The sequence below is a fragment of the Dermacentor andersoni genome, chromosome 7, assembly GCF_023375885.2.
Source record: "Dermacentor andersoni chromosome 7, qqDerAnde1_hic_scaffold, whole genome shotgun sequence".
NCBI lineage: Eukaryota > Metazoa > Arthropoda > Arachnida > Ixodida > Ixodidae > Dermacentor > Dermacentor andersoni.
Window position 1 is genome coordinate 124,663,222 of NC_092820.1, and position 25,654 is coordinate 124,688,875.

Sequence of the window (25,654 nt, forward strand, 5' to 3'; positions counted from 1 at the left end):
CGAAGGCATTTTGAAACGCTAGTGACCTGAATCATTGACCTGGTAGTTTTATGTTTGTCTACTGTGTGTACAGATGACAAAAACCGTGAATCTAACACCAGTCTGCAGAGGGGTCTTACCTTGCTAATGTTTTGATAACGGGTGATGAAAGCTTCAGTTCTGCGTTTACCTTGAGATTGTACAATTACAAATACAACGCAATTCAAGAGAACAACCTAGCTTTTCCAGCAAAAACAAACATTTAGTCTACAGTGTCCCTCGATGCTTCTGGCTCATGGCCGTTCATGGCAGAACTAAATTCTGTTGAACGCGCTTGGCTGCTTGTTAAAACTATGACAATTACCTGAGATTTATACAGATCAAATACTACGCTCCGCCTTTGGTCTACCTGAAAGCCGCCGTGAAGTAGCGGTTCGTCCAAAAGCCGTTAGAAACGGATGTGATTTGTTCCGATTCACGTAGATGAGCTCAGCCACTCCGATGTCTGTGCCTTTCTATGTAACGGATCGGTGTTGTCAACCTAAGTTACTGCGACATTTGCGAACGTCTGCCAATCGAATGCATTTAGTAATACCGTATAGAGCCCTGGCGTGCGAAAACACCCGTGTACTTAGATTTAGGTGCACGTTAAAGAACCCCAGGTGGTCCGAATTTCCGCAGTCCGGCACTACGGCGTGCCTCATAATAGATCGCGGTTTTGCCACGTAAAACCCCAGAATTAATTTTTTTTTTTTTTACCGTAGAACCCGCAGCGTTTGCACCCATTCAAATGGGTTGTGTAAAGAATGAAAACATACTCAATTTTGTGTGCGTAATATGAAGACTACTACAGTGAAGGCAACTGTTGCTTCATCAGGCACGGAGCCTGCATTTCCTGTAGTGAGTCGCGGCCGTTTACATGTAGTTTTTTAATGGTAAAGGTGCGTTCAAGGACAGTTAGACGCAATAGTATTCAAGGGCCCCGTGTGGCAGGAAAACCGGCGTCAGTGCCAACGCCGAATGTCCGTATGGGAAAGAAAAAACGCTTCAGAGGAAGCTTTAGCTCGGGTGCTCCTGTCTAAATACACGTAAAAGGAATTAGTTTTTCTCGGCAACCACTGCACTAAATTTGACAGGGTTTGTTGCACTTAAAAGAAAAAGTTGAAATCTAGCGACTGTTTGTTTCGAATATTTTATTTAGGTCCTGAATATTTTATTAAATATTGGCAACAAATCGAAAATTTTCAAGAACAACGGAACTATCAAGCGTACAACTCTGACTCAGCAACGAAAAATGATAATACAATTCTGTGAATTGCATCTAATAGTACAGCTAAAGCGAACAAAATGGATATGTTACACATGAATTTCAATATGTTCAGTAATAAGGAAATACAGCTTTTACAGAATCCTTGTAAACAATGTAACAATTCGCGTAAGATATACAATGACATATTGAATATGTCCGCTTTCAATTGTCTAATAGATGCCGTTTACAGAAACGCGATTTCAGGTCTTGATGCAGACCTATGAATTTGTAAACTTCTTGCTTCTATATTTTTTTTCATACTAAATTTCTGAATATCCTAACAAAATTAAGGACCTATAGCGAAATTCCGCTTACTGCAGTCACTATAATTTTTGGAGACTTTCTTTCTCAAATGATAATCCCAAAATGCAGCAAATTTTATGATAATCGGTCGAGGGGTTCTCATAAAAACGTTTCTGCGTTTTGCATGTATTTGAATAGGTCGCGTCGGAGTTGGGCCCGAGCTAAAGCTTCTTCTTAAGCTTCACCTTTTTGAGTGTGGAATGCGATAGCATTCAAAGATCCCCGACTACTTCTCACGCTTCCCGCTAACTGCAGCTTATGCAACCGTAGTGTTTTCCTGTGAACGCTGATGCACGAAGGCGAGCTTTCCGGTTCTTTTTTGTTTGTCCCCCACGGTGGGTACCGCCACGGATGCGAACGCCATCGTGATGGTGTTGAAAAGAACCGAGGGGGGCGCACATTCTCCTACTAAGACATTCCTTGAACGGCAGCTGGAAAAGGGGTTTGTGTTTGAGCATCCGCGTAGCAGAATTGTGTTTTCTCGTGATTTCAAGTTTCAGACCCACGATATCATGTCTGTAGGTTGTGTGCAAGTCGTACTTTGCGAATTTTCCGAAATTCAGTTGGTTCATCAACGCCTATGGGCCACGCGAATGGCCTGCGTGGATCGGGATGCGTGGTTCGGGGTTTGTCCCATACAGAGGTCGCCGTTGGCGGCGACGTCGACACCGACGCCGGATTTTTTATGACGCGGTGCCCTTAGCGCTATTGTGTTAAACCTCCAAAACAGTGATTCACTCCGATAATCTCACGCTGAAAATAAATAAAACAAAAACAAGAGGGGGTGCTTGCTGCACAAGCTGTGCTGCAGAAGTCCTGCTTGCATGTTGCTCAAAACAAAGGGGGGGGGGGGGGAAGAAGCGACAAGACTCTTGCAGTTTCCTCTAACCAACGGTCATAACAAACAGTACAGCGCCACTTCGCTTTAATTGGGAGAGAGCGCAGCTCTTGCTCATTTGTTAGGTAATTGTGCAGCGCCATCCCCAGTCATGACCTTATTGCTTGGCAGCAAAGTGATCAATGACGGCTAGCAGTAGGTCACATGCCTGGCGCGTTCAGAGGCATTACATGCTGTATTACGAGGCACAACTTAGCGAGTACAGACAGCTAGTGGAAATTTTTTCATGCTAACGTGAGCCAAAGTCTTCTACTCTAACGGCGTACCATTCTAATTTTTTTATGGTTGACAATACCATTGCGATTTTTCAACATACTAAAAATAACCAAGGTTGCTAATAAACGTGTCCCTATAATTCGATATTCGGCTCGATATTCGTAGTTATTTGTATCGATTCGTGTTCAGAAATATTTGTATTCTCACATCAGAGCTGTCGCTGCATTCAACCCTATATAAACAGGACAATCGCGGATGTCTTACCAGCTCAACGATTTTAAGTTGCAAGAGCAAAAGTGTAGATGAATTGAATTGTGTCAATACAACTCGCGGATGGTGGTAAATTAGATGGATTTGTTTCATGTTACCTGCCATTGTCAGCAAACAAACGTGAAGTGTTAATTGTCATCGCAGGCTCCCCAAAATAAGAATGGACAGGTAACAAAAACCTTTTTCCACGCTACGACTACCGAAAGGGGATATTCGTCTATGAAAGTACATTTTTTTAGAATTATGTTCGAAGCTGCTGAACTATGTATCGTGTACGTTAGTCATTGAGTATGACATGGGATTTGTAATATTGCGTCTTCAACTAGCCATCGGTTCCAACCTAATACAATACGAATTGAGTAATGATGCCACTGGACAGCGTAGATCACTGAATATGACACCGTTTTTAGATACAATAGAAGGTGAATACAGCTCTGTGCATCATTTTCTAGCAGTTTATAATAACGATAGCGCGGTCTGAATCAATTAACTTTGCACTACAATTCCGCCTGTCTAGCATGTCTCTTGCCCACCGATTCAGACCTCTGCAGTTGCATGACGTCTCGTGTAAATGCACTTGTCCTTGCGTAGCGGCTGATTAGTAAAAAAACAAAAATATTTCATTCCCAAAAATTTTGCGCAACTTGAATAATTAAATAACTTGAATGGTTAAAGAGTGAACCTAACAGCAGAAAACTTTGTTTTTGCAGATGCCTTCTTCGCGGTCTCAAAGGAAGATAAGCTGGGTGGTACACAAGAAAAACTTAAAGACGAGAAGGACCAGTAAGTTCAGCGTGCTTGAGAAATATAGCGCCCAGACGTACAACTGTCGCGACAGCATGAGACGCATATCATGCAGAGACAATGGGTTCGTGATTCACGGACGGAAAGCGTTTATTCTACATTAATTCTACTTTATTCGAAGCATTTTCTTAAAAGCTAAGTAGCATTCAGATGATCGATTACGCTAGGTGAGTAGTGGTGTCGGCCGTTGCGGCAATGGACAGCACATTCCGCCAGCTGAAAATGAGAGCGCTCTCCCGCCGCCATCTTTTGCGGTATTTGTGATTCCGGCAGCAAGCTGCCAAAAAAGTGGGCGTATGCCCAACCCGCGCCAAGAAAAAAAAAATGCGGCGTTTGCTTCGTTCGAGAGAGCAAGAATGCATTGTGGGATGCGCTCGCAGTTTTGTTACCGCCTCTGCATTTATTCCTTCTTGTATAAACTGATAAGGCGCCAGCGTGTCCGTAGCAGAGAACGATCTACAGAGTCTGCTGCGTAGCTTGTACCGGGTATAGGATACATACTGCATATGGCGCTTAAGCTTCTGTTCAAGAGGGTGTAGCTTGCCGAATTTTTTGTTTACTCACACGTATGTCTGCGTCCTTCTGGGCTGGTTTTAGTCGTGAAGCAACGTCGTCGGCATCGCCACCGCCATGCTGTAACGGTATTAACGGTGCGTGCGCTGCTTGTGCGTTAAACTTTGGGTGCGTGATATGCTAGAAAAGCACTGGAGAAAGCGAGGACTTACTTGGTTGATGATTGCGAGCAACGAGTAGACCGTTCAGAAGACTCAGATTTTGACCCCCAGGTCACCTTCAATGTGCCCCTAATGCACTGGACACAGGCGTTTTTGCGTGCTTAGTAGCGCAAGCTGAGCTGAGCCACCGCGGCGGGTATCAAACCGTTCACCTACAAAGACGGCGAAATCGAGTAGCATGCATTCAGTCAGCTGCAGCTATTAAGCAGAGACAGCATATACCCTTCTACTGCTGGCGTAAAGTAGTGCCCAAGCAAGTGTCCCAGTGGGCAGCTGCGTGCAGACAATGATCTGAGCTAAACGAACAGAAAACGCTTAGCTATAGTTATCTATTACTCTTGCTATGGACCAGCAAACGCTGAAGGTCCTGGGGTCTTCAGGTCTCGCAGGACTACCGATCACCGCGGGTTCGAGTTAGCGTGCCAGAGGGCAGTGTCCCGTCAAACTCTAGGGCGACGCGAACCCCATCTCACCGCGAACCATCGCGAGTGGAGTGCCACCTCCGACAACCAGTACGGAGCGAGAAGGGGTGAGGCGTACAGATGATAGCACAGGTTAGGAGTGTACTAGAATATGGTCTCAGGAGGTATTCAGAGACCTGGATTGGGAAGAATTGGGGATAAGAGTAAATGGAGAATACCTTAGTAACTTGCGCTTCGCTGATGATATTGCCTTGCTTAGTAACTCAGGGGACCAACTGCAATGCATGCTCACTGACCTGGAGAGGCAGAGCAGAAGGGTGGGACTAAAAATTAATCTGCAGAAAACTAAAGTAATGTTTAACAGTCTCGGAAGGGAACAGCAGTTTACGATAGGTAGCGAGGCACTGGAAGTGGTAAGGGAATGCATCTACTTAGGACAGGTAGTGATTGCTGATCCCGATCATGAGAGTGAAATGATCAGAATAAGAATGGGCTGGGGCGCGTATGGCAGGCATTCGCAGATCATGAACAGCAGGTTGCCATTATCCCTCAAGAGAAAAGTGTACAACAGCTGTGTCTTACCAGTACTCACGTACGGGGCAGAAACCTGGAGGCCTACGAAAAGTGTTCTACTTAAATTGAGGACGACGCAACGAGCTATGGAAAGAATGATAGGTGTAACGTTAAGGGTTAAGAAAAGAGCAGATTGGGTGCGGGAACAAACGCGCGTTAATGACATCTCAGTTGAAATCAAGAAAAAGAAATGGACATGGGCAGGACATGTAATGAGGAGGGAAGATAACCGATAGTCATTAAGGGTTACGGACTGGATTCCGAGGGAAGGGATGCGTAGCAGGGGGCGACAGAAAGTTAGGTGGGCAGATGAGATTAGGAAGTTTGGAGGGTCAACATGGCCGCAATTAGTACATGACCGAGGTAGTTGGAGAAGTATGGGAGAGGCCTTTGCCCTGCAGTGGGCGTAACCAGGCTTATGATGATGATGATGATGAGAATATGGTCTAGCACAAGTGAATGTGCCAGCGTAATGGCGCCGGCAAATCCACCTTTTACACTGCGCGACGGCGCATCCGCTTCCCTAGCGGATTACTCGCGAAACGTCTTGAAAGGTGCGCGCTCATAACCGCGCGGCACGATATCGAGGTATAGAGCGCCGAAAAAAAAAAACTCGGGACCCTTCCACTCATTGAAGAAGGATGACCAGCGAAGCTGTGTTTGTGGGCCCCTTAATGGCGAACTGCACGCCCGCCGGGGGTCAGCCCGGCATTGCACTAACTTTGGGATCGGCCCACGTACGGGCAGTTTTGCTTACCACGACACGAAAATTTCCTTGGACGGTAGAGGTATACAGCTTTGCTGTAAAAATAAGGGGCATGGGCGCGCACTTCAGCGAACAGTCGTGCCGTGTACAGCGTTCCAACTGCACGGGCATGTAGACCAACGTCGGTGGTTTGCCGACAACGTGCTATTAGAGTTGTCGGACGATCCTACCGCTGTCAACCAGATGTAGGAGTCGTCGGACGACCTCGCCGCTGCCACCATTGGAAGGAGTTGAAGGTTGTAGAGAGGAACTCGGTGAACAGGATTTATTTACATATTAACATTTTAGGCAAGATACATTGACAGTCTAGCGTGACTCCCACATGGAGTACGCAAGACGACGCATACAGCAAACAGCTTACGAGCGCTCACACAGCTCACTAGTTCATTTCGAGCATGACAACGAGCATTCAGCTCCCGACGACGAGCACTCTAGCAGCCGGCAATCGCTGCTTATAAGCCCTTGGTCCCCCCTTGAGTCCCAGTGCACGGATTCCCAGTGGACGGAGTCCCAGTGGAAGGAAACGTTCGTCCAGTCATCGTTCGACGTCACCGTTCGACGTCACCGTAGATGACCCGCCCTTTTGGAGGATGGCGAGGGCTGTTGGAGGAGGAGGATGACTCACATACACGTGCCGCACATACACACAGGTGAAAAGGGCCGGAGCCGACGTCAGAGGCCTTCGTAGAACTCTGCTTTGTCCCGGGTGGCACTGGCGGGTAGCACATTCCTGAGCTGACCGCGCGCCACGTGGCTGCCGGCCATTCGCAGTTCTCCGAAGTGCGCCCCGTCTGGCCGGATTGGAACACGTGCAGCGGGCTGAAAGCTGGCACGTTGTCACCCCGCACGGCCATTCCTAACAGTGCGTAGCATAAGACTGCAACTTCAACGACGCTTTCAACAGAAAGCGGCCAGGGCTTCGTCCAGACTGCACCAGGAACCACGTAGTTACCGCCTTGCATTGATGGCTAAGAAAATAATCGATAAATGCCTGCGTTACACTTGGGCGACTCTTCAAAAAATATCACGTCGTTGACGAAGCCTTCTTGCAGCGTCGGCCTCCACTTGTGGCGGCCGCACATGCCTGACTTCACGTACTCGTTTAAGGCGCGGGAAAACTGGGTCGATACAAAACCAGGATGCTGACCCCAACGATTGGCCGACCACTCAGCACAGTGCGTCGTTCAGGGTGTTTTATCGTTATAGGCTGAAAACGACGCAATAGCTGCTGCTCCTTCCCTTGTACGTATAACTAATGTGCGTCGAAGCATGCCTTCGACTTTAAACTTTAAACTATTACGACGAAGAAAATGGCTCTTATAGTTCAGTTGTGGCCCTATGGCTATTTGATATCAACTACGTTTCAATTGTCAATACCATCGACAATGTCATCGGCAAACCGAAGGTTTGCCGATGTCGTATTGTCGTATTTAGCAACACTATGCTATGCAGAACCCTGCTATGCAGAAAATAATGACGAATAATCGGGCAAGGGAACAAGAGATCAGGATCGCAAGTCAGCCTCTAAACGAGTAAGTTACCTAAGTCAACTAATCACAGGGAAGCCCGACCAGGAGAAGGAAATTCACAGAATAAAAATTGGTTGGATCGCATACGGCAGACATCGTGAGCTCCTGACTGGAAGCTTACCGTTATCGTTGAAAAGGAAGGCATACAATCGGTTCATTTTACCGGTGCTGACATAAAGGCAGAGACTTGGAGACTGACAAAGAAGATTGAGAACAAGTTAAGGACCGCGCAACGAGCTATGGAACGAAGAATGCTAGGCATAACTTTCAAGAGACAGAAAGGGAGCGGTTTGGATCGGAGAGCAAACGGGTATAGACGATATTCTAATTGACATTAAGAGAAAGAAATGGCGCTGGGCAGGTCATGTTGGACCGTTGGACCATTAGGGTGACACAATGGGTACCAAGAGAAGGGAAGCCTAGTAGAGGATGGCAGAAGACGACTAGGTGGTTCGACGAAATTAGGAAATTTCCGGGTGCTAGTGGAATCAGTTGGCGCAGGACAGGGCAACTGGACGATGGACGAAGACTGGCTTTCTGGTGACAAGCGGCGACAAAGTGCTGTGCCAACATATTTACGTCACCGTTCCCGAAGGCTGCCGGTCGCATCTGCTGCGTAGATGGGTGGGTCTATATTTGTTATACTGACACATTTCTTAATTCCAGAGAAGTACATTTTACCTATGCATCAAGCGGGAAGAAAGAGACAGTGCATCACAAACAACCACCTCGTTCAGTTAACAAAGCCATCATCGATGGCATCCGCGATAACACGGCCTACAAGTGAGCGCTTATGCCAAGCGACAATCGGTAATAACAGCCCGTAATATGTGCCTAGATCCCACGTTGCCGTTGTTTAGGTGGCTCGGCAGCTCATATTCATTCGTCCAAGGGTGGAGCAACGCGGCTCATATGCGCAGATATGTATGTTTTGCCAGCGGCCGTGGTATTGCTGCGTTTTGGCATTACTATTTTATCTGCGATGCGCTGTTTCTACAATATCAGGCTAACAACGAATTGAGGCTGTAGATATCGATGTAAACAAGCAGACCGCTTTAGCAGATCCGATGCAGAATGCGTAAGGGGAATACAAAAAACGAGCCCCCCCCTCCCCCCCCCCCCCCCCCAAGAGCAGACAACAAGAGCCGCGTGGGCAGAGCGAACTCGGCGTGCCTTTATCGGCCGCACTGTTAGCGCAACAGCGTACTCACTCAGCCCCGCTCACATTGGTTTGTGAGTTCTACGTCACTTCAGGAACGACATGCTGCCACGCGGGAGCCATCGATAAATTATCGCGATCCACAGAACGCACAACCGATGTGCACTGAGCATGGGCGCAGGTACACAAATCAACCAGCGAAAGCCCCGGCACTCTTCAAGAACGCTTCTAGCGGCGTGCGGCAGAGGGCAGCACAGGAACATGAAAAAGGTGGATTCCCAGGTATCCACATCCTCCTCTCCCTATTTACCACCCTACCAGTCTGGCGAAGGAGCTGGTAGGGGTTATGCACCGAAGACAATTGTGCCTTTCATGCACTAGCTCAATGCTAACCTCAATCCAGCAAGTGCTATTAACACTGCGCTGTGACAAACGGCGTCCGCCATTTGCGCGCGCCGGCACCCAAGGGTCTGGGGGCTACGGTTCCTTGGAATACCTCCAGATGACGCTCGCCTCCGCAGCATCGCGAGCAACGCATGTGACCACGTTCCTACCAGAAAGCCCGCCTTCGTGCATAGCGTTCGCGGCCAGCGTTTGCGGGTAAACATTTGGATTACATACGCTCCAGTTCCCGGAAACGTGAGAAGCAGTCGGGGATCTTTGAATGCTATCACGTTCCACTCTTACAAGTGAAGCTTAAGCGTCCTCCATCTTTTTAACAAACGTGTGCTGCTACCATGGCACAGTGGCTAATGTGCGAAGAGAAGGCGGCGAGTAAATTTCTGTGGCTAGGGTGATGGTCGAAGACGTTAGGGTTGCGAGGGAAGGCTTGCTTGTAGGCCACCTAATACAGGAACAGCCACGTGGTACATCGAAGTTCTTGGCGACACCGATGAGGGCTGCTTTCGTGGTGGTGATGGTGGTCCCGAACTCCAGCCGGATGCGGCAAGACAACAGGTCAGCTGGCCCCACCGCCGTGGTCAAGATGAGTGGGTAGCCATGACCATGTGTGCAAGACGGTCGCACGGTGACGGCGACTGCAGAGCCGAGCTCTTGGCCTGGTGTCAAAGGGTCAGTGACCCAGTCCGCCAGCAGTGTCCACGGCGATCCCATGTTGCGGCTTCTTCTAGTTGCTTCAATAAGCAACGAGCCCCACGCACACACGCACAGAGTTCTCCTGGTATTCGTTATGGCTGCGAAAGATTCCTCACTATGCGCCATACCGCCCGTCGTCCACAACGCGCCGTGCCCCAGCAGGTGCAAAGCCTCCTCCTCCTCACGCGCCGACGAGTCAAAGTGACCATCGCCCCACCGCGCTTCCCGACCATGCCAATTACCAACCCCCTTCTCGGCAAAAAGAAAAGAACCAACGAAAAACAGAACAAGAAAGAATTGGTCAGTCTACGAACAAGAAAAAAAGATTAGCTATACAAACCGTACACTGGAAAATTAAGCACACTGAAAATATTAATATTAGTCAGTGTGCGTGCTCAAAAAAAAAAACTAGGAAAAAATGCACACTGCTAAAACACTTGTCAACATCCTCAGCAGCAAGTTGGGCTAGGGCTAGACTCTTTTTGTGCACTGGCCGCAAGGAAGCAAGCCCACTGAGGCTCAGCAATAATACTAGGGCCCTTCGGTTGCGGAAACGTCCGCAGTCCGGCGCGAAATCACACAGGTGACCGCTTGGTCATGTTGTACCAGTGCGTGGTCCCAATGCGGTACGATGCCCCACGTGTGCGAGTGATTCGACTGGTCACCGGCGTGAGCTCGTCGGACCGTGACGCAAAGGCCTTCAGGTCGGCGATATGGCCATGGCTGAGTTTCTCCGACCTTTCAAGTACGCGAACGGAGACCAAACTTTCTCTTTTCGGTACGTACCAAGCCACTTAGGAGCGAGCGAGACTGTGCTTCAGGACTAGATCACCAAGCTTAAATGAAAGATGGCGATGCTTCCGGTGGTAACTGAGGCTTCTGCTGGGCCCTGCCTGAGCCACTCTTCCTTTCTCTACAGAGAGCCCGACAAAGCCTGTCCCGAAATGCTGAAGCGTAAGCAAAACAGTCTGCTGGCGCCTCCTTGTCCCCGCGCTGGCATTAAATGGCACTGGTCGCCGGATTTGCCAACTCCTGCCAAAATTGAGGAAGGCGGGAAAGAAACCGGTCGAGCGATTCTCGGCGGTTCGGATTGCAAACGCGAGCTCACTCAAGTGGCCTGCGCAAGCCTTTACTTTCGGCAAAGGCCACCAACATTGGTTTGAGGGTTCTATTGAGTCTCTCTGTCAAATTGGGCTGGGGATAGTAGGGCGCAGCGGTGTGTTAATGCCCAGGAACTGCACGTAGCGCCCGAGCGGTGAAATAGAACGCGTTGTCCGTAATCAGTCTTTTCGGAAAACCGAACCGACAAAACACTTCCTGTAGCCTCTCCAACACCGCTCGCGCTGTCACTTTTCGTAGCGGGAATAATTCCATCCACTTCGAAAAATGATCTTCTACCGTCAGGTCTGTCAACCCCTGCTTGCTTCTTCGGAAAGGCCCCATTAGGTCGCAGGTGGCCACTTGCCACGGAGGCTCATTGTAAATTGGTTTCATCGGCCCAGACGTCATGCCACCCCTTGATTTCACCGTTTGACAGACATGGCAGGAATCGCAATAGCGAAAAATGACACCCTTAGTTTGACAACGGCTGCAACACGCCATCGTATTCCTGTAGCAGGACTGCTCCTAAAGCCAGATTGCTCGCGTCGGTCTTATACAACGAACGTTCTAGTCAGGTCGGGGAGTCTGAGCTGCGCTGTCTCCGCAATGGCGCTAGACAGATGGCGAAAGGCCTGCTGCTGTTAGATCCCCACTGCCACTAGACCAAGAGGTTGCGCACGGGCGCCTATACTCGGGCACAGGACGGAATGAAGGACCGATAAAAGTTGGGCATTCCCGAAAAGCGGCGAAAGCCACGTACGTCCTCTGGTGCGGATAAATCGTCGATTGCCCTATGTTTCTCCAGGTCTGGATTCAGTCATCCCGGCGGCCCGCGCCATCTAGAGCACATCGGCAACATGGGCGAAATGTTCTTCGAAGATTCGTGAATAAATCACGATGTCGAGGTAGCACATGCAGTACGACCACTTTGCTTTTCTGAGGACGCGGTCCACGAGTCGCAGGACCGTTGCAAAGAGCAAAGGGCATACGAGTACACTCAAATAACCCTGTGTGGAACGTGAACGCTGTCTTGCACCGGTCACGCTCATCCATCTGGACCTGTAGGCAACCTTTGGTGGCCTCCAGCGTAGTAAAGTACCTCGCACTGCCCAGGGTTCGTACAGTGGAGCTAATTGTAGGAAGCGGATAAGCATCCTTACGAGTCACTCCGTTCATACAGCGGTTGGCTACGCAGTGGCAATGACTGCCATCTCTCTAAGGCACCGACACTGGAGACTGGAGGCGCCCAGGCGCGGAACGAGCGTCGGATAATGTCGGCCGAAGCCATCGATCACCTGACTAATGGACAGGGTGCTAACTCAAAGGAATTGAAAGGAACCGGTACAGCCGATTTGATCGGTGCAGAGCTCTTCGTGCTGGCAAAACAGTGCCGACAGACGAGCCTTCTATGTATCATCCTAATGAACCGCACAGGTGGCCAGACGATGTGGTGCTTCTCCGTGCCGTGTCGCTGATTCCCAAGGAACTATGGGAGGGCGAGCGCACAGCTCGAGGGCTTGCCCCCGAAATCTGCGCGCGGCACGTTTTGGACGCGGCATCTACGAACGCCAGCGGGCTGATGAATGACTTTAGCAGTGTCAGCGGTTTGTCGCGATAGTCTGCATTCGGAATGTCCACAACTACTCCGGTTTAAAGGAGTAAGTCCCTTCCGAGAAATACAGGGTTGCTGAGCACGGGGAGATGAACGAAACGCGTGCGTCTCATTCGGTGCGCCTTGCGGCGCCAGCCAAATGGGCCACGCCTTTCGCTGTCGTTCGGTAGTCCCGCAAGCGCACTGAGTGCTTCTGCAAGTCGCACAACACCTGTTCGATGAACAACGAAGCGCTTGCGGCCGTGTCCTGCAGCGCCGAAAATTCGCGGCCGACAGTGGTCACCGGAATAAACGGCGCATGTGCACCAACAAAACAAGCTGCTCGGTACGCTGAGGGGACAAGCTCAGATGGGGGTCATAGTTCGATCGCTCGTGCCTTCACGAGTGACCCACGCTCCCGTTTCCCGGCCTTACAAGAGGCCAGGGCGTGGTGCAGTCGCTTCCTATGTGCCCTCGAGCAAGGAGTTATGTAACTACACTTTCGTATGTAAAACAACCCACCTAGAAACCAATTTTATGTCTGTTGTGATAGCACTATGGGAAGGCGACGCATAGTTACACGACTCCCGAAGAGCAGCGTGAACACAATGAGAGGCCACGGGTACAGCAACGTCAACATACACAACGGCGTCGGGCGGTTGTATTCAGGCTCGGCAGCCCCCAGTTAAAGGTTACGTCACATTGGTCTGTTGGACTAGCTGACACCACAGCTTCGCTGGCCAACCACCTTCATAGCGTAAATTGGAGCCCATTTTTTAACGTGAAAGCATTATTACCCTATGAAGCGGAAAATCCAAGGTCCGTTGTTATCGTCCGAGGGTACTAAATCCCACGTGATCAAATGATGACGTCACGTTCCCGCTGGTGGGGGTGGTGGTGGTGGTGGTGAAAACACTTATCACCAAATAAATGCAGAGCGGGACAAAATCTCTCTCATGGCAGGATGCAGCCCTTAGGGGGCCGTCCACATAGAGCAAAGGAGAGCCCTTGAAAGGGCTACCCGTTTCAGGGCGTCGCGGATGATCCGGCGCTGGTTTGTAACAGCGGAGCTAGCCAGGAGAGTCTCCCTGTATGACTTCGCCGTGGTTGGGGATGGAGGGTGCGGGAAGGTAGGGCATGCGAGGAGGATGTGAAGATAGTCTGCCGGTTTTCCGCAGAACTTACTGGAAGACAGGAACTCATCGGGGTATCGGCCGCGCATGAAGAATAGGGTAGGGAGCAATACGGGTTTGGAGGGCACCAGTGGGAGGCGTGGATTAGGGAGGGAGTCGACGATGCGTAAACACGCCGGGTATCTCGGTAGTCTCTGAAGGTAAGCAGACGCTGCTGGGCTGGCGGAGAGGGTCCGACTCCAGCCCGGAAAGTAAGACCTCGGGTAAGATGCTCTAAAGGTAAGCAAATGCTGCTGGGTTGGCGGAGAGGGTCCGACTCCGGCCCGGAAAGTAAGACCTTGGACGAGATAGTGGACCTCCTCGTTACACGAGACCTGCGTGTGCCGGGGTCCAGATGAGCGTTACGGGGCAGGTGGCGTGCGAAAAGCGTAGAAACCGGGCCGTGGTGCGGGAATACCAGGCCTTAGGTCGATGGGGCCGACTGTAAATTGTACTCAATGTCGGCATCACTGACTCGGTTGGCCCACGCATTGATGTCGTTAGCATAGAAGCATGGGCGTATTTTGAGTCGGAAATAATTTTAGCGGTAGAGAGGGAGTTTCGGATGACTTTGTGATGATAAAACCTGATATGAATAGTCATGCCTGATAGCGACGGTGAGGACCATGCGGGAGCTTGACGAATACGTTGCCACGTCCACTTAGACTACCTCTGAACTGTCGACGTACTGCTTGCGTAGGACTTTGGCGCCGTCTGCCCTGCGTTTCCCGTCATACTCGGGCTGCATATTAATGCGACAGCGTTAAGAGCCCCGTGGTGCAGAAAAGCCGGCGTCCGGCGTCCCGCGTCCGGCGTCCAGTTGGACGGCGCTTCAGCAGAAAGGTTTTCGAACCACACATACCCATACACGCAAGCCCTCCCGTGGTGCAAGAAAATTACTGTAATAATTGATTTTCTCAAGGCAAAATACGTAGAAAAGTATTAAAGTACGACTTACACACATCCTACACATATGATAGCGCCGGATTGTAATTTGAATGTACGAGAAACATAATTCTGATATGCGGAAGCTCAAACCAAAACACATTTTAACGCGATAGCGCTTTCTAGCTGCCGTCGTGTCTGAATAGGAGCAGCGCGGCCCCCTCTGTTCCTTACCCACCATCAGGAAAAGAACCACAAAGCTCGCCTTCGTGCATAGCGTTCGCCGTGACCGTTTCCTGGTGACATGTGCTGCAGTTGCCGGGAAGCGTGAGAAGCATTCAGGGATCTTTGAAGGCTATCGCGTACCACTCTTAGAGAAGCTTAAGCGTTCCCCAAATTTTCCTGTGGGTAGGACGAATGAGATGTGAATGTAGGTATGGAGGTAGGGGGCCGCCTCGGTAGCATGGGTGACCAGGGCAATGTCTAGCTGAGAGAACAAAGTGCGGACGGCTGTGGCTGCCGCGGTAGCCGACAAGCGAGTCAACTGTGCTGTTAGGGTTGCTGCTGCCAGCTCCTGAAACGTGTTGTGGGTACCGAGTTTGAGGAGCCGAACAGTATAGGGGCTGGGGGTACGCCGAGGCCGACCTTCGTGCAGCTCCTGAGGAGCGCATTGACGCGGTCCCGCTCCCTCTGCTTGAGGAGGGGAGGGAGGTGGAAGTGCGTAGGCTGTGCGGCTCGTGATGTGGGCAAACAGGCGCGTCGGTGCGCCACGCGCCGAGTGAGACGGGTGGCTTGTTGGGTTAGGGTCTGGAAAGCTTGGATGGTACCGCTGTGTGCGCTGTGGGAGTGAAGAACGAGGCCCAGGATGCGGATCTTAGGGACTAGGGGAATGGAATGGTTCCCTAGCCTGAGTGAGATGGGATGGTTGGGGGGGTCGTGCGGCTTGGTGTGGTAGAGGAAAAGTTCCGATTTGGAAGGGGAGCAGGCTAGGCCGCGTGCACGAACGTGCCAGTCGATGGGGCCGAGGGCCGACTGCAAGTTGTACTCAATGTCGGCATCACTGACTCGGTTGGCCCACGCAGTGATGTCGTCAGCATAGAAGCCGAAATGTATGTCGGGAATTTGGACAAGTTGGTGGGAGAGTTGGAGAAGGGCTATGTTGAAGAGCATAGGAGACGGCACAGCACCCCGAGGCGTCCTCCGCGCTGCCAGTTAAGACACCAGAGAGCCGGTTATTGCCCAGGGTGAGTGCGGCTGTGCGCTGGGGAAGGATGTCGTGGACGTAATTGTACATCCGCCTACGCCTAGAAGGTCTACGCCTAGGCCGTGGAGGCCTTCTACAATGGCGGCGTGAGTAACGTTGTCGAAAGCTTTCGTTAGGTTGACTGCGACGATAGCCTTGGTGTCACCCGCGCGGAAGTCGAGCATGTGCTGTTGGAGTTGCAGAAGGACGTCCTGGGTGGATAAAGCCGGATGAGCGCAAGAGGTTGTTCTCCAAATACCGGCTGAGCAGGGTCTGGAGAACGTGATCCATGAGCTTGCTCACACAGGACGTAAGGTAGATGGGACGGAGATTATCGGGGAGCAGTGGTTTTCCTGATTTATAAATTGAGACTACCTCAGCATCCTTCTACTCAGGTGCGATGGCACCGCGCAATCAGCATTCATTGAAATGTCGGCTAGGGCTGTGATGAAGGGTAAATCGAGGTTGCGGAGTGCTTTGTTGTGCACTCCAGCGCGACCGGGAGCTGAAATGCTGTTGAGGCGTAAGTTCTGCCCTGACTTCTGCCTCTGTGATGAATTGGTCGAAGAGATCGTTGGGGGGCCTGTATTGTCGGGGTGGTTTCCGGGGGGACATGTGGGGAAGTACAGATCGCGAAGCATCTCCAGGAGTTCCTGCGGGGAAGCCTCAGATGTGTATATGAGCTTGGTGAGGTTGTCTAGGACTGAATTGAAACAATGAGATGGCGGAACAGGCTCCAGGAGGCCTGGGGCAGGCTCATGTTTCCGTCCAGCCGGCGTCTGAGTATTCTATTCCAGCGGTGGCACCGCCACGTCCGGTTGAGCCCGCTTTGGCTTCCCAGAGGTGCAGGTGATGGGAATCTATCGCGTTTGCAGGGAAGTCCTCTGGGAGGGGGCGAGTCACAGCACGGACGTCACGCTGGAGCTGGTCGGACCATGTAGCTATGTCTGAGATGGTGTGTAGAGTGCGGGCCGCTCGGGAGGTGCGGATCGAGTCCCGCTTGGTGGTGGTATACCACTACGAGATTCTCCTTTGTGTTACACCACGCAGCGTGAGGTAGGCGGCGGGTTAAAGGGAGGTCGGGAGTAAGGTTAGTAGAATAGGGTCGGGAGTAGGGGAGAAGTCTTTGCAGATATTGCTCCCGGTGCGTGGATCTGAGAAGGAAGAAACCGGCTTGCTGAGCTGCGAGCCATACCCTGCGCCCCTTGGGGATGTCAGTTGGGTAGCACTAGGCCGTGTGCAGGGTGTTGCAATCCCCTAAAGTTGGGAAGGGGCACTTGTGTACGGCGCGCTTGGCGAGCGTGAAGAGTCGGTCGAAGCCGTGCTGCTGTCATTACGGCTGTCTGTATACGTTATACAGGCTGTACACAATGAGATGGCGGAACAGGCTCCAAGAGGCCTGGGGCAGGCTCATGTTTCCGTCCAGCCGGCGTCTGAGTGTTCTATTTCGTCAATGTCTTCCGGGCCGCTTGGTAGGAGTAGATGTCATAGGCAGTGCCTTTGAGTACGGACTACTTGATGGCGATTGGATGAAGAGGCTGGTATCCCGAGCACAAGCGGCACGAGTTCGATGAGCAGATGATCTGTTTCGGAGACGTCTAAGGGTGAGACGTAGTAGTGAGCGCATGGCGTACGAGGGATGCGGCCCGAGGACGTAGGATGAAGATTGGAGGGCTCTTGCAGCGCGAGCACGCTGGAGCCGCCTGCCCGAGCTAGCAACTGGTGAACCAGTCGCCGCTTGGAGCAAAAGTATCGACAGTTCCACTGCTAGATGGTAAGGCTAGTGCGAGGTCTAGCTATCATTTAGGGTTTCGATTGCAGCCGGGGGAGGGGGGGGGGGGGGGGGCTGCTGGTGGGTCTGTGAAGATGGGCCTTTTCAGGCCGTGCGGCAGTACAGGCTGTCGCGAGGCGAGCCTCTTGCTCCTTAAATCGCTCGTCGATTTGGCGAGCAGTCGTCTAGACGAGTAGTAAGCTTGGAAATTCTTGGGTGAATGCCTAGATGGCCGTCTGCATAGCAGCCTAAATTTTGGCCTCCACGAGTTGTTCGAATTGGGGGAGAGTGGTGTAGGGCCAGTGTTGCCGTGGCCGGGCAGGCGTGGACAGGGAGGAAATGGGAGTTGCGGCCCTCTTTTTGACCGGCTGTTCGCGAATAGGGGGAGATGGTGATGGGAGATGGGGGGGGGGAGGGGGGAGGAGCGGCCAGGGTCACTGTCACTCAGGTAGGTGTTTGGCCCTGCTTGAGGGCATGCAGCTGCGACTGAAATTGGTGGCTGTTGGTGTGGAGGGAGGCGAGTTGTGCGCGGAGATGCAACAGTTCTTCATAAAGCGGGTCGAGGTCGTCCTAGGAGACTACGCCTGCCCAGCTCACCTCATTGGTGTAGCGGCCGGCTTCCTGTGCAGGTGGTCTTGGGGGGACTAGAGGTGGCGGTTGCCTAAGTCTGCTCCAGAAGGGGGATTGGGCCTTGGGCTTGGCGCGGTTGGAGGGCTGTTTCAGAGTGGCCGGCTGCAACACCGGAAAGGCCTCCATGGTGGGCTGCGGTGCCTGGGGTTTGCGGGTCATGGAGCCTGGTTGGTGGCTGCCTTGATGTGGGAGCCTGGTTGGTAGTTGCCTCGGCGACTCGCTTGGCATACAAAAGCCTCTTCTTGACGAGGTATGGCTTGCGGTAGTGGGCTTGCAGGCTCTGTGCGCCGTAAGGTGGTGTGCTTTGCCACAGATTTGCAGAATGGCGTGCAGGCGTGGTCCTCGGAGGGGTCGACTTAGGAGGGTTCGCCAGGGCAGCGACGTTGCTTGGGAGCCGGCCACACGGCCGCGTGGTGGCTGATTGCGCCGCAGTTACGGCAGTGCTCGATTTTCCTTTCGCAGAGCTAGCACGGAGAGCACAGAGTAGTAGATGTGCTTGGGCACCCAGTCTTGTTCGAAAAGTATGAAGATGGACTCAGTCGCGCCCATGCGTCCAAAGTGAAGGACGAGAGGGTTTCGCTCGGGATTGAGATGATCCTGCATGTCGTCGTATGAGTGACCAAGAGCAAGCCCGTGCACCACGCCGCGGGCGCAGTCTTCCGGGGCCGTTTGGTAGGAGTAATTTCATAGGCAGTGCCCTTGAGTACGGACTACTTGACGGCGATTTAGTGCAGTAGGCATTGCGGGTTGGGAGTGTTTGTGAGGACGATGCGTTGGAGAGTGATTACGGTGTCTGGCTTGGCCTCTTGGTGTCCGAGGCGGGCTGCTTGCAGAGTGGCATCGCGAAGCGCAACGCCATTTATGATGTGAATGTTGGGGCTGCCACGGGGGGACGGAGCCGGTGCCCCGCCTGGGCTTGAGGCGTTGATGGCTGCTTACATTTCGCGGCAGCTGTGGAATTCGCAGTAGCGATGGGGCAGGAGTTGCGAGTTCAAGCTTCGCTCGTCGTGCGCCGTTTGCCAGCCGTTGGTAGAGGTAATTTCCGAGAGTAATGTCCCTCTGCTACAACGGGCTCCGTGCCGCCGTCGAGGCGCCGATGAGCCGGATAGTCCTTATGCAGAGCTGTTGCGGCGTTCAGTCTCGGTGGCTGCTGCGCTGCGAGGCTTAGCCAAACTGGGAAAGCTGATATCGGCCGATTACGGACGAAAAGTGGCTGAAGATACTGAATTCAGGTGGCTTGGATGAGTTTCACGAACTCGTGAAGAAACGGTGTCTGAAGTCTAGGAAGACGATGGCGTGGTAGATATACAGTCGCGTGCTTGAAATATATATATATATATGATGTAGTAGTTCAGCGGAAACCCACAAGGTGGAGAGAGTAATTATTACAGGGAAAGTCAGACATCCACCATTTGCTACAAAGGAAACCCATACGGATTCCTCGAAAGAAAAGCCTCGCAGTTGAAGAAAAATGTGTCCTGGTCCGGGACTCGAACCCGGAACCGTCGCCTTTCCGTGACAGCCGCTCTACCATCTGAGCTAACCAGGCGGCTAGCAGATGGCAGGGCGAAGTCGAATTTGTCAACAAATTGGGAACAGTTTGATGTAATAGTGCAGAGGAAACCCGCAAGGTGGAGAGAAGTAATTAATGAAGTGGAAATCAGACATCCACCCGTTCGTAGCGCATATATACCACGGTTGCGCTTTAAAACCACGACGCTGCAAGTTTGCTTCAGAGACTTTCCTTTCCTTCCCACTTCTCCGCCCTTAAACTGACTCTCTCAACTACTACACGCAGAGACAAAGCAACAGCGCGCGCATTAGATCCCATAGACGAGATGAATATTTACAATTATTATTAGGGTTATAATTATATTCGAGTGCTGATTGCCGTGCTATCGTTTGCTAACGAAGCTTTCCCTCAAGTCTAAATATTTTAAGGCAGTTTGTCGTGTGCGTATCATGGCCACGCACGCTTATATCGCCTTCCGTTTCTCTACCCCGGGATGCGCTTTAAAACCACGGCGCTGTAATTTTGCTTCAGTCTTTCCTTCCCTCCCTTCTTCTCCGCCCTTAAACTGGCTCTCTTACTACACACAGAACAAAGCAACAGCGCGCGCATTAGATCCCATAGATGAGATGAATATTTACGATTAGTATTAGGGTTATAATTATATTCGAGTGCTGATTGCTGTGCTATCGTTTGTTACCGAAGCTTTTCCTCAAGTCTAAATATTTTAAGGCAGTTTGTCGTATGCGTATCATGACTACGCACGCTTATATCGCATTCCGTTTCTCTACCACGGGTGCGCCTTAAAACCACGGCGCTGCAGTTTTTGCTTTTCTTTTCTTCCTTCTTCTCCGCCCTTAAACTGGCTCTCTTAACTATACTACACGCAGAGACAAAGCAACAGCGCGCGCATGCGATCCCATAGATGAGATGAATATATATATATATATATATATATATATATATATATATATATATATATATATATATATATATATATAGAAAACTATCAGTCATAGATCTCGTAGTATAGCCCTCTGGGCCGTTTCCTTTTTTTTTTCTCGAAAGTAGTCCTATTAGGGTTATTATAATTACACGAAGGTATTTCGCCCTCATCAGCAGCAGTCCTTGGTATAGTTATTCTGGCGGCTAGCTTCCCACGCTATGCGTGCCGCCATCGCACCTGGTTAAGCTTTTCCTAGACGCTAGAGTTATGCTTTGTCCGCGCAACCTTGAGCGATCGGAAAGCGCGTTTCCCCCTCTTGGCCGGCGGAGAAGGGATGCTTCGTTCCGGCCGCGAAGCTCTCCACATCTCTGTAAGGTGCCTTGTGGATGTGTCGTGCTGACGGTGCCCTCTCGGTGAGCGCATATTTCCCCCCCTCATCTTTTAAGAGGTTCAATACATACAAGCATTTGTCTCGCAAACCAGATTTCTTTCAAGGGAATTTTCCACGTCTCAGTAATTTCTCTCGTCGTATTCGAGTGCTGATTGCCGTGTTATAGTTTGTTAACGAAGCTTTCCCCTCAAGTCTAAATATTTTAAGGCAGTTTGTCGTGTGCGTATCATGGCCACGCACGCTTATATCGCCTTCCGTTTCTCTACCACGGTTGCGCTTTAAAACCACGACGCTGCAAGTTTGCTTCAGAGACTTTCCGTTCCTTCCCACTTCTCCGCCCTTAAACTGGCTCTCTCAACTACTACACGCAGAGACAAAGCAACAGCGCGCGCATTAGATCCCATAGACGAGATGAATATTTACAATTATTATTAGGGTTATAATTATATTCGAGTGCTGATTGCCGTGCTATCGTTTGCTAACGAAGCTTTCCCTCAAGTCTAAATATTTTAAGGCAGTTTGTCGTGTGCGTATCATGGCCACGCACGCTTATATCGCCTTCCGTTTCTCTACCCCGGGATGCGCTTTAAAACCACGCCGCTGTAATTTTGCTTCAGAGACTTTCCTTCCCTCCCTTCTTCTCCGCCCTTAAACTGGCTCTCTTAACTACTACACACAGAACAAAGCAACAGCGCGCGCATTAGATCCCATAGATGAGATGAATATTTACAATTAGTATTAGGGTTATAATTATATTCGAGTGCTGATTGCTGTGCTATCGTTTGTTACCGAAGCTTTCCCTCAAGTCTAAATATTTTAAGGCAGTTTGTCGTGTGCGTATCATGACTACGCACGCTTATATCGCATTCCGTTTCTCTACCACGGGTGCGCCTTAAAACCACGGCGCTGCAGTTTTTGCTTTTCTTTTCTTTCTTCTTCTCCGCCCTTAAACTGGCTCTCTTAACTATACTACACGCAGAGACAAAGCAACAGCGCGCGCATGCGATCCCATAGCTGAGATGAATATATATATATATATATATATATATATATATATATATATATATATATATATATATATATATATATATATAGAAAACTATCAGTCATAGCTCTCGTAGCATAGCCCTCTGGGCCGTTTCCTTTTTTTTTTTTTTCTCTCGAAAGTAGTCCTATTAGGGTTATTATAATTAAACGAAGGTATTTCGCCCTCATCAGCAGCAGTCCTTGGTATAGTTATTCTGGCGGCTAGCTTCCCACGCTATGCGCGCCGCCATCGCACCTGGTTAAGCTTTTCCTAGACGCTAGAGTTATGCTTTGTCCGCGCAACCTTGAGCGATCGGAAAGCGCGTTTCCCCCTCTTGGCCGGCGGAGAAGGGATGCTTCGTTCCGGCCGCGAAGCTCTCCACATCTCTGTAAGGTGCCTTGTGGATGTCTCGTGCTGACGGTGCCCTCTCGGTGAGCGCATATTTCCCCCCCTCATCTTTTAAGAGGTTCAATACATACAAGCATTTGTCTCGCAAACCAGATTTCTTTCAAGAGAATTTTCCACGTCTCAGTAATTTCTCTCGTCGTATTCGAGTGCTGATTGCCGTGTTATAGTTTGTTAACGAAGCTTTCCCCTCAAGTCTAAATATTTTAAGGCAGTTTGTCGTGTGCGTATCATGGCCACGCACGCTTATATCGCCTTCCGTTTCTCTACCACGGTTGCGCTTTAAAACCACGACGCTGCAAGTTTGCTTCAGAGACTTTCCTTTCCTTCCCACTTCTCCGCCCTTAAACTGACTCTCTCAACTACTACACGCAGAGACAAAGCAACAGCGCGCGCATTAGATCCCATAGACGAGATGAATATTTACAATTATTATTAGGGTTATAATTATATTCGAGTGCTGATTGCCGTGCTATCGTTTGCTAACGAAGCTTTCCCTCAAGTCTAAATATTTTAAGGCAGTTTGTCGTGTGCGTATCATGGCCACGCACGCTTATATCGCCTTCCGTTTCTCTACCCCGGGATGCGCTTTAAAACCACGGCGCTGTAATTTTGCTTCAGAGTCTTTCCTTCCCTCCCTTCTTCTCCGCCCTTAAACTGGCTCTCTTACTACACACAGAACAAAGCAACAGCGCGCGCATTAGATCCCATAGATGAGATGAATATTTACGATTAGTATTAGGGTTATAATTATATTCGAGTGCTGATTGCTGTGCTATCGTTTGTTACCGAAGCTTTTCCTCAAGTCTAAATATTTTAAGGCAGTTTGTCGTATGCGTATCATGACTACGCACGCTTATATCGCATTCCGTTTCTCTACCACGGGTGCGCCTTAAAACCACGGCGCTGCAGTTTTTGCTTTTCTTTTCTTTCTTCTTCTCCGCCCTTAAACTGGCTCTCTTAACTATACTACACGCAGAGACAAAGCAACAGCGCGCGCATGCGATCCCATAGATGAGATGAATATATATATATATAGAAAACTATCAGTCATAGCTCTCGTAGCATAGCCCTCTGGGCCGTTTCCTTTTTTTTTTTTTTCTCTCGAAAGTAGTCATATTAGGGTTATTATAATTACACGAAGGTATTTCGCCCTCATCAGCAGCAGTCCTTGGTATAGTTATTCTGGCGGCTAGCTTCCCACGCTATGCGCGCCGCCATCGCACCTGGTTAAGCTTTTCCTAGACGCTAGAGTTATGCTTTGTCCGCGCAACCTTGAGCGATCGGAAAGCGCGTTTCCCCCTCTTGGCCGGCGGAGAAGGGATGCTTCGTTCCGGCCGCGAAGCTCTCCACATCTCTGTAAGGTGCCTTGTGGATGTGTCGTGCTGACGGTGCCCTCTCGGTGAGCGCATATTTCCCCCCTCATCTTTTAAGAGGTTCAATACATACAAGCATTTGTCTCGCAAACCAGATTTCTTTCAAGGGAATTTTCCACGTCTCAGTAATTTCTCTCGTCGTATTCGAGTGCTGATTGCCGTGTTATAGTTTGTTAACGAAGCTTTCCCCTCAAGTCTAAATATTTTAAGGCAGTTTGTCGTGTGCGCATCATGGCCACGCACGCTTATATCGCCTTCCGTTTCTCTACCACGGTTGCGCTTTAAAACCACGACGCTGCAAGTTTGCTTCAGAGACTTTCCTTTCCTTCCCACTTCTCCGCCCTTAAACTGGCTCTCTCAACTACTACACGCAGAGACAAAGCAACAGCGCGCGCATTAGATCCCATAGACGAGATGAATATTTACAATTATTATTAGGGTTATAATTATATTCGAGTGCTGATTGCCGTGCTATCGTTTGCTAACGAAGCTTTCCCTCAAGTCTAAATATTTTAAGGCAGTTTGTCGTGTGCGTATCATGGCCACGCACGCTTATATCGCCTTCCGTTTCTCTACCCCGGGATGCGCTTTAAAACCACGGCGCTGTAATTTTGCTTCAGTCTTTCCTTCCCTCCCTTCTTCTCCGCCCTTAAACTGGCTCTCTTACTACACACAGAACAAAGCAACAGCGCGCGCATTAGATCCCATAGATGAGATGAATATTTACGATTAGTATTAGGGTTATAATTATATTCGAGTGCTGATTGCTGTGCTATCGTTTGTTACCGAAGCTTTTCCTCAAGTCTAAATATTTTAAGGCAGTTTGTCGTATGCGTATCATGACTACGCACGCTTATATCGCATTCCGTTTCTCTACCACGGGTGCGCCTTAAAACCACGGCGCTGCAGTTTTTGCTTTTCTTTTCTTCCTTCTTCTCCGCCCTTAAACTGGCTCTCTTAACTATACTACACGCAGAGACAAAGCAACAGCGCGCGCATGCGATCCCATAGATGAGATGAATATATATATATATATATATATATATATATATATATATATATATATAGAAAACTATCAGTCATAGATCTCGTAGTATAGCCCTCTGGGCCGTTTCCTTTTTTTTTTCTCGAAAGTAGTCCTATTAGGGTTATTATAATTACACGAAGGTATTTCGCCCTCATCAGCAGCAGTCCTTGGTATAGTTATTCTGGCGGCTAGCTTCCCACGCTATGCGTGCCGCCATCGCACCTGGTTAAGCTTTTCCTAGACGCTAGAGTTATGCTTTGTCCGCGCAACCTTGAGCGATCGGAAAGCGCGTTTCCCCCTCTTGGCCGGCGGAGAAGGGATGCTTCGTTCCGGCCGCGAAGCTCTCCACATCTCTGTAAGGTGCCTTGTGGATGTGTCGTGCTGACGGTGCCCTCTCGGTGAGCGCATATTTCCCCCCCTCATCTTTTAAGAGGTTCAATACATACAAGCATTTGTCTCGCAAACCAGATTTCTTTCAAGGGAATTTTCCACGTCTCAGTAATTTCTCTCGTCGTATTCGAG

The 25,654-nt window shown here is 50.2% G+C and overlaps 1 protein-coding gene across 3 annotated transcripts in view; it reads left to right on the forward strand.

Moving 5' to 3' along the window:
* Positions 1 to 25,654, forward strand: part of LOC126534668 (uncharacterized) — a 155,289-nt gene that overhangs the window by 81,494 nt on the left and 48,141 nt on the right. For all 3 annotated transcript variants that reach the window (XM_055072460.2, XM_055072461.2, XM_050181929.2), the window contains one exon: positions 3,686 to 3,758. In XM_055072460.2, coding sequence (XP_054928435.1) covers positions 3,686 to 3,758 — 73 coding nt within the window. The remainder of the gene's footprint in view (positions 1 to 3,685; positions 3,759 to 25,654) is intronic.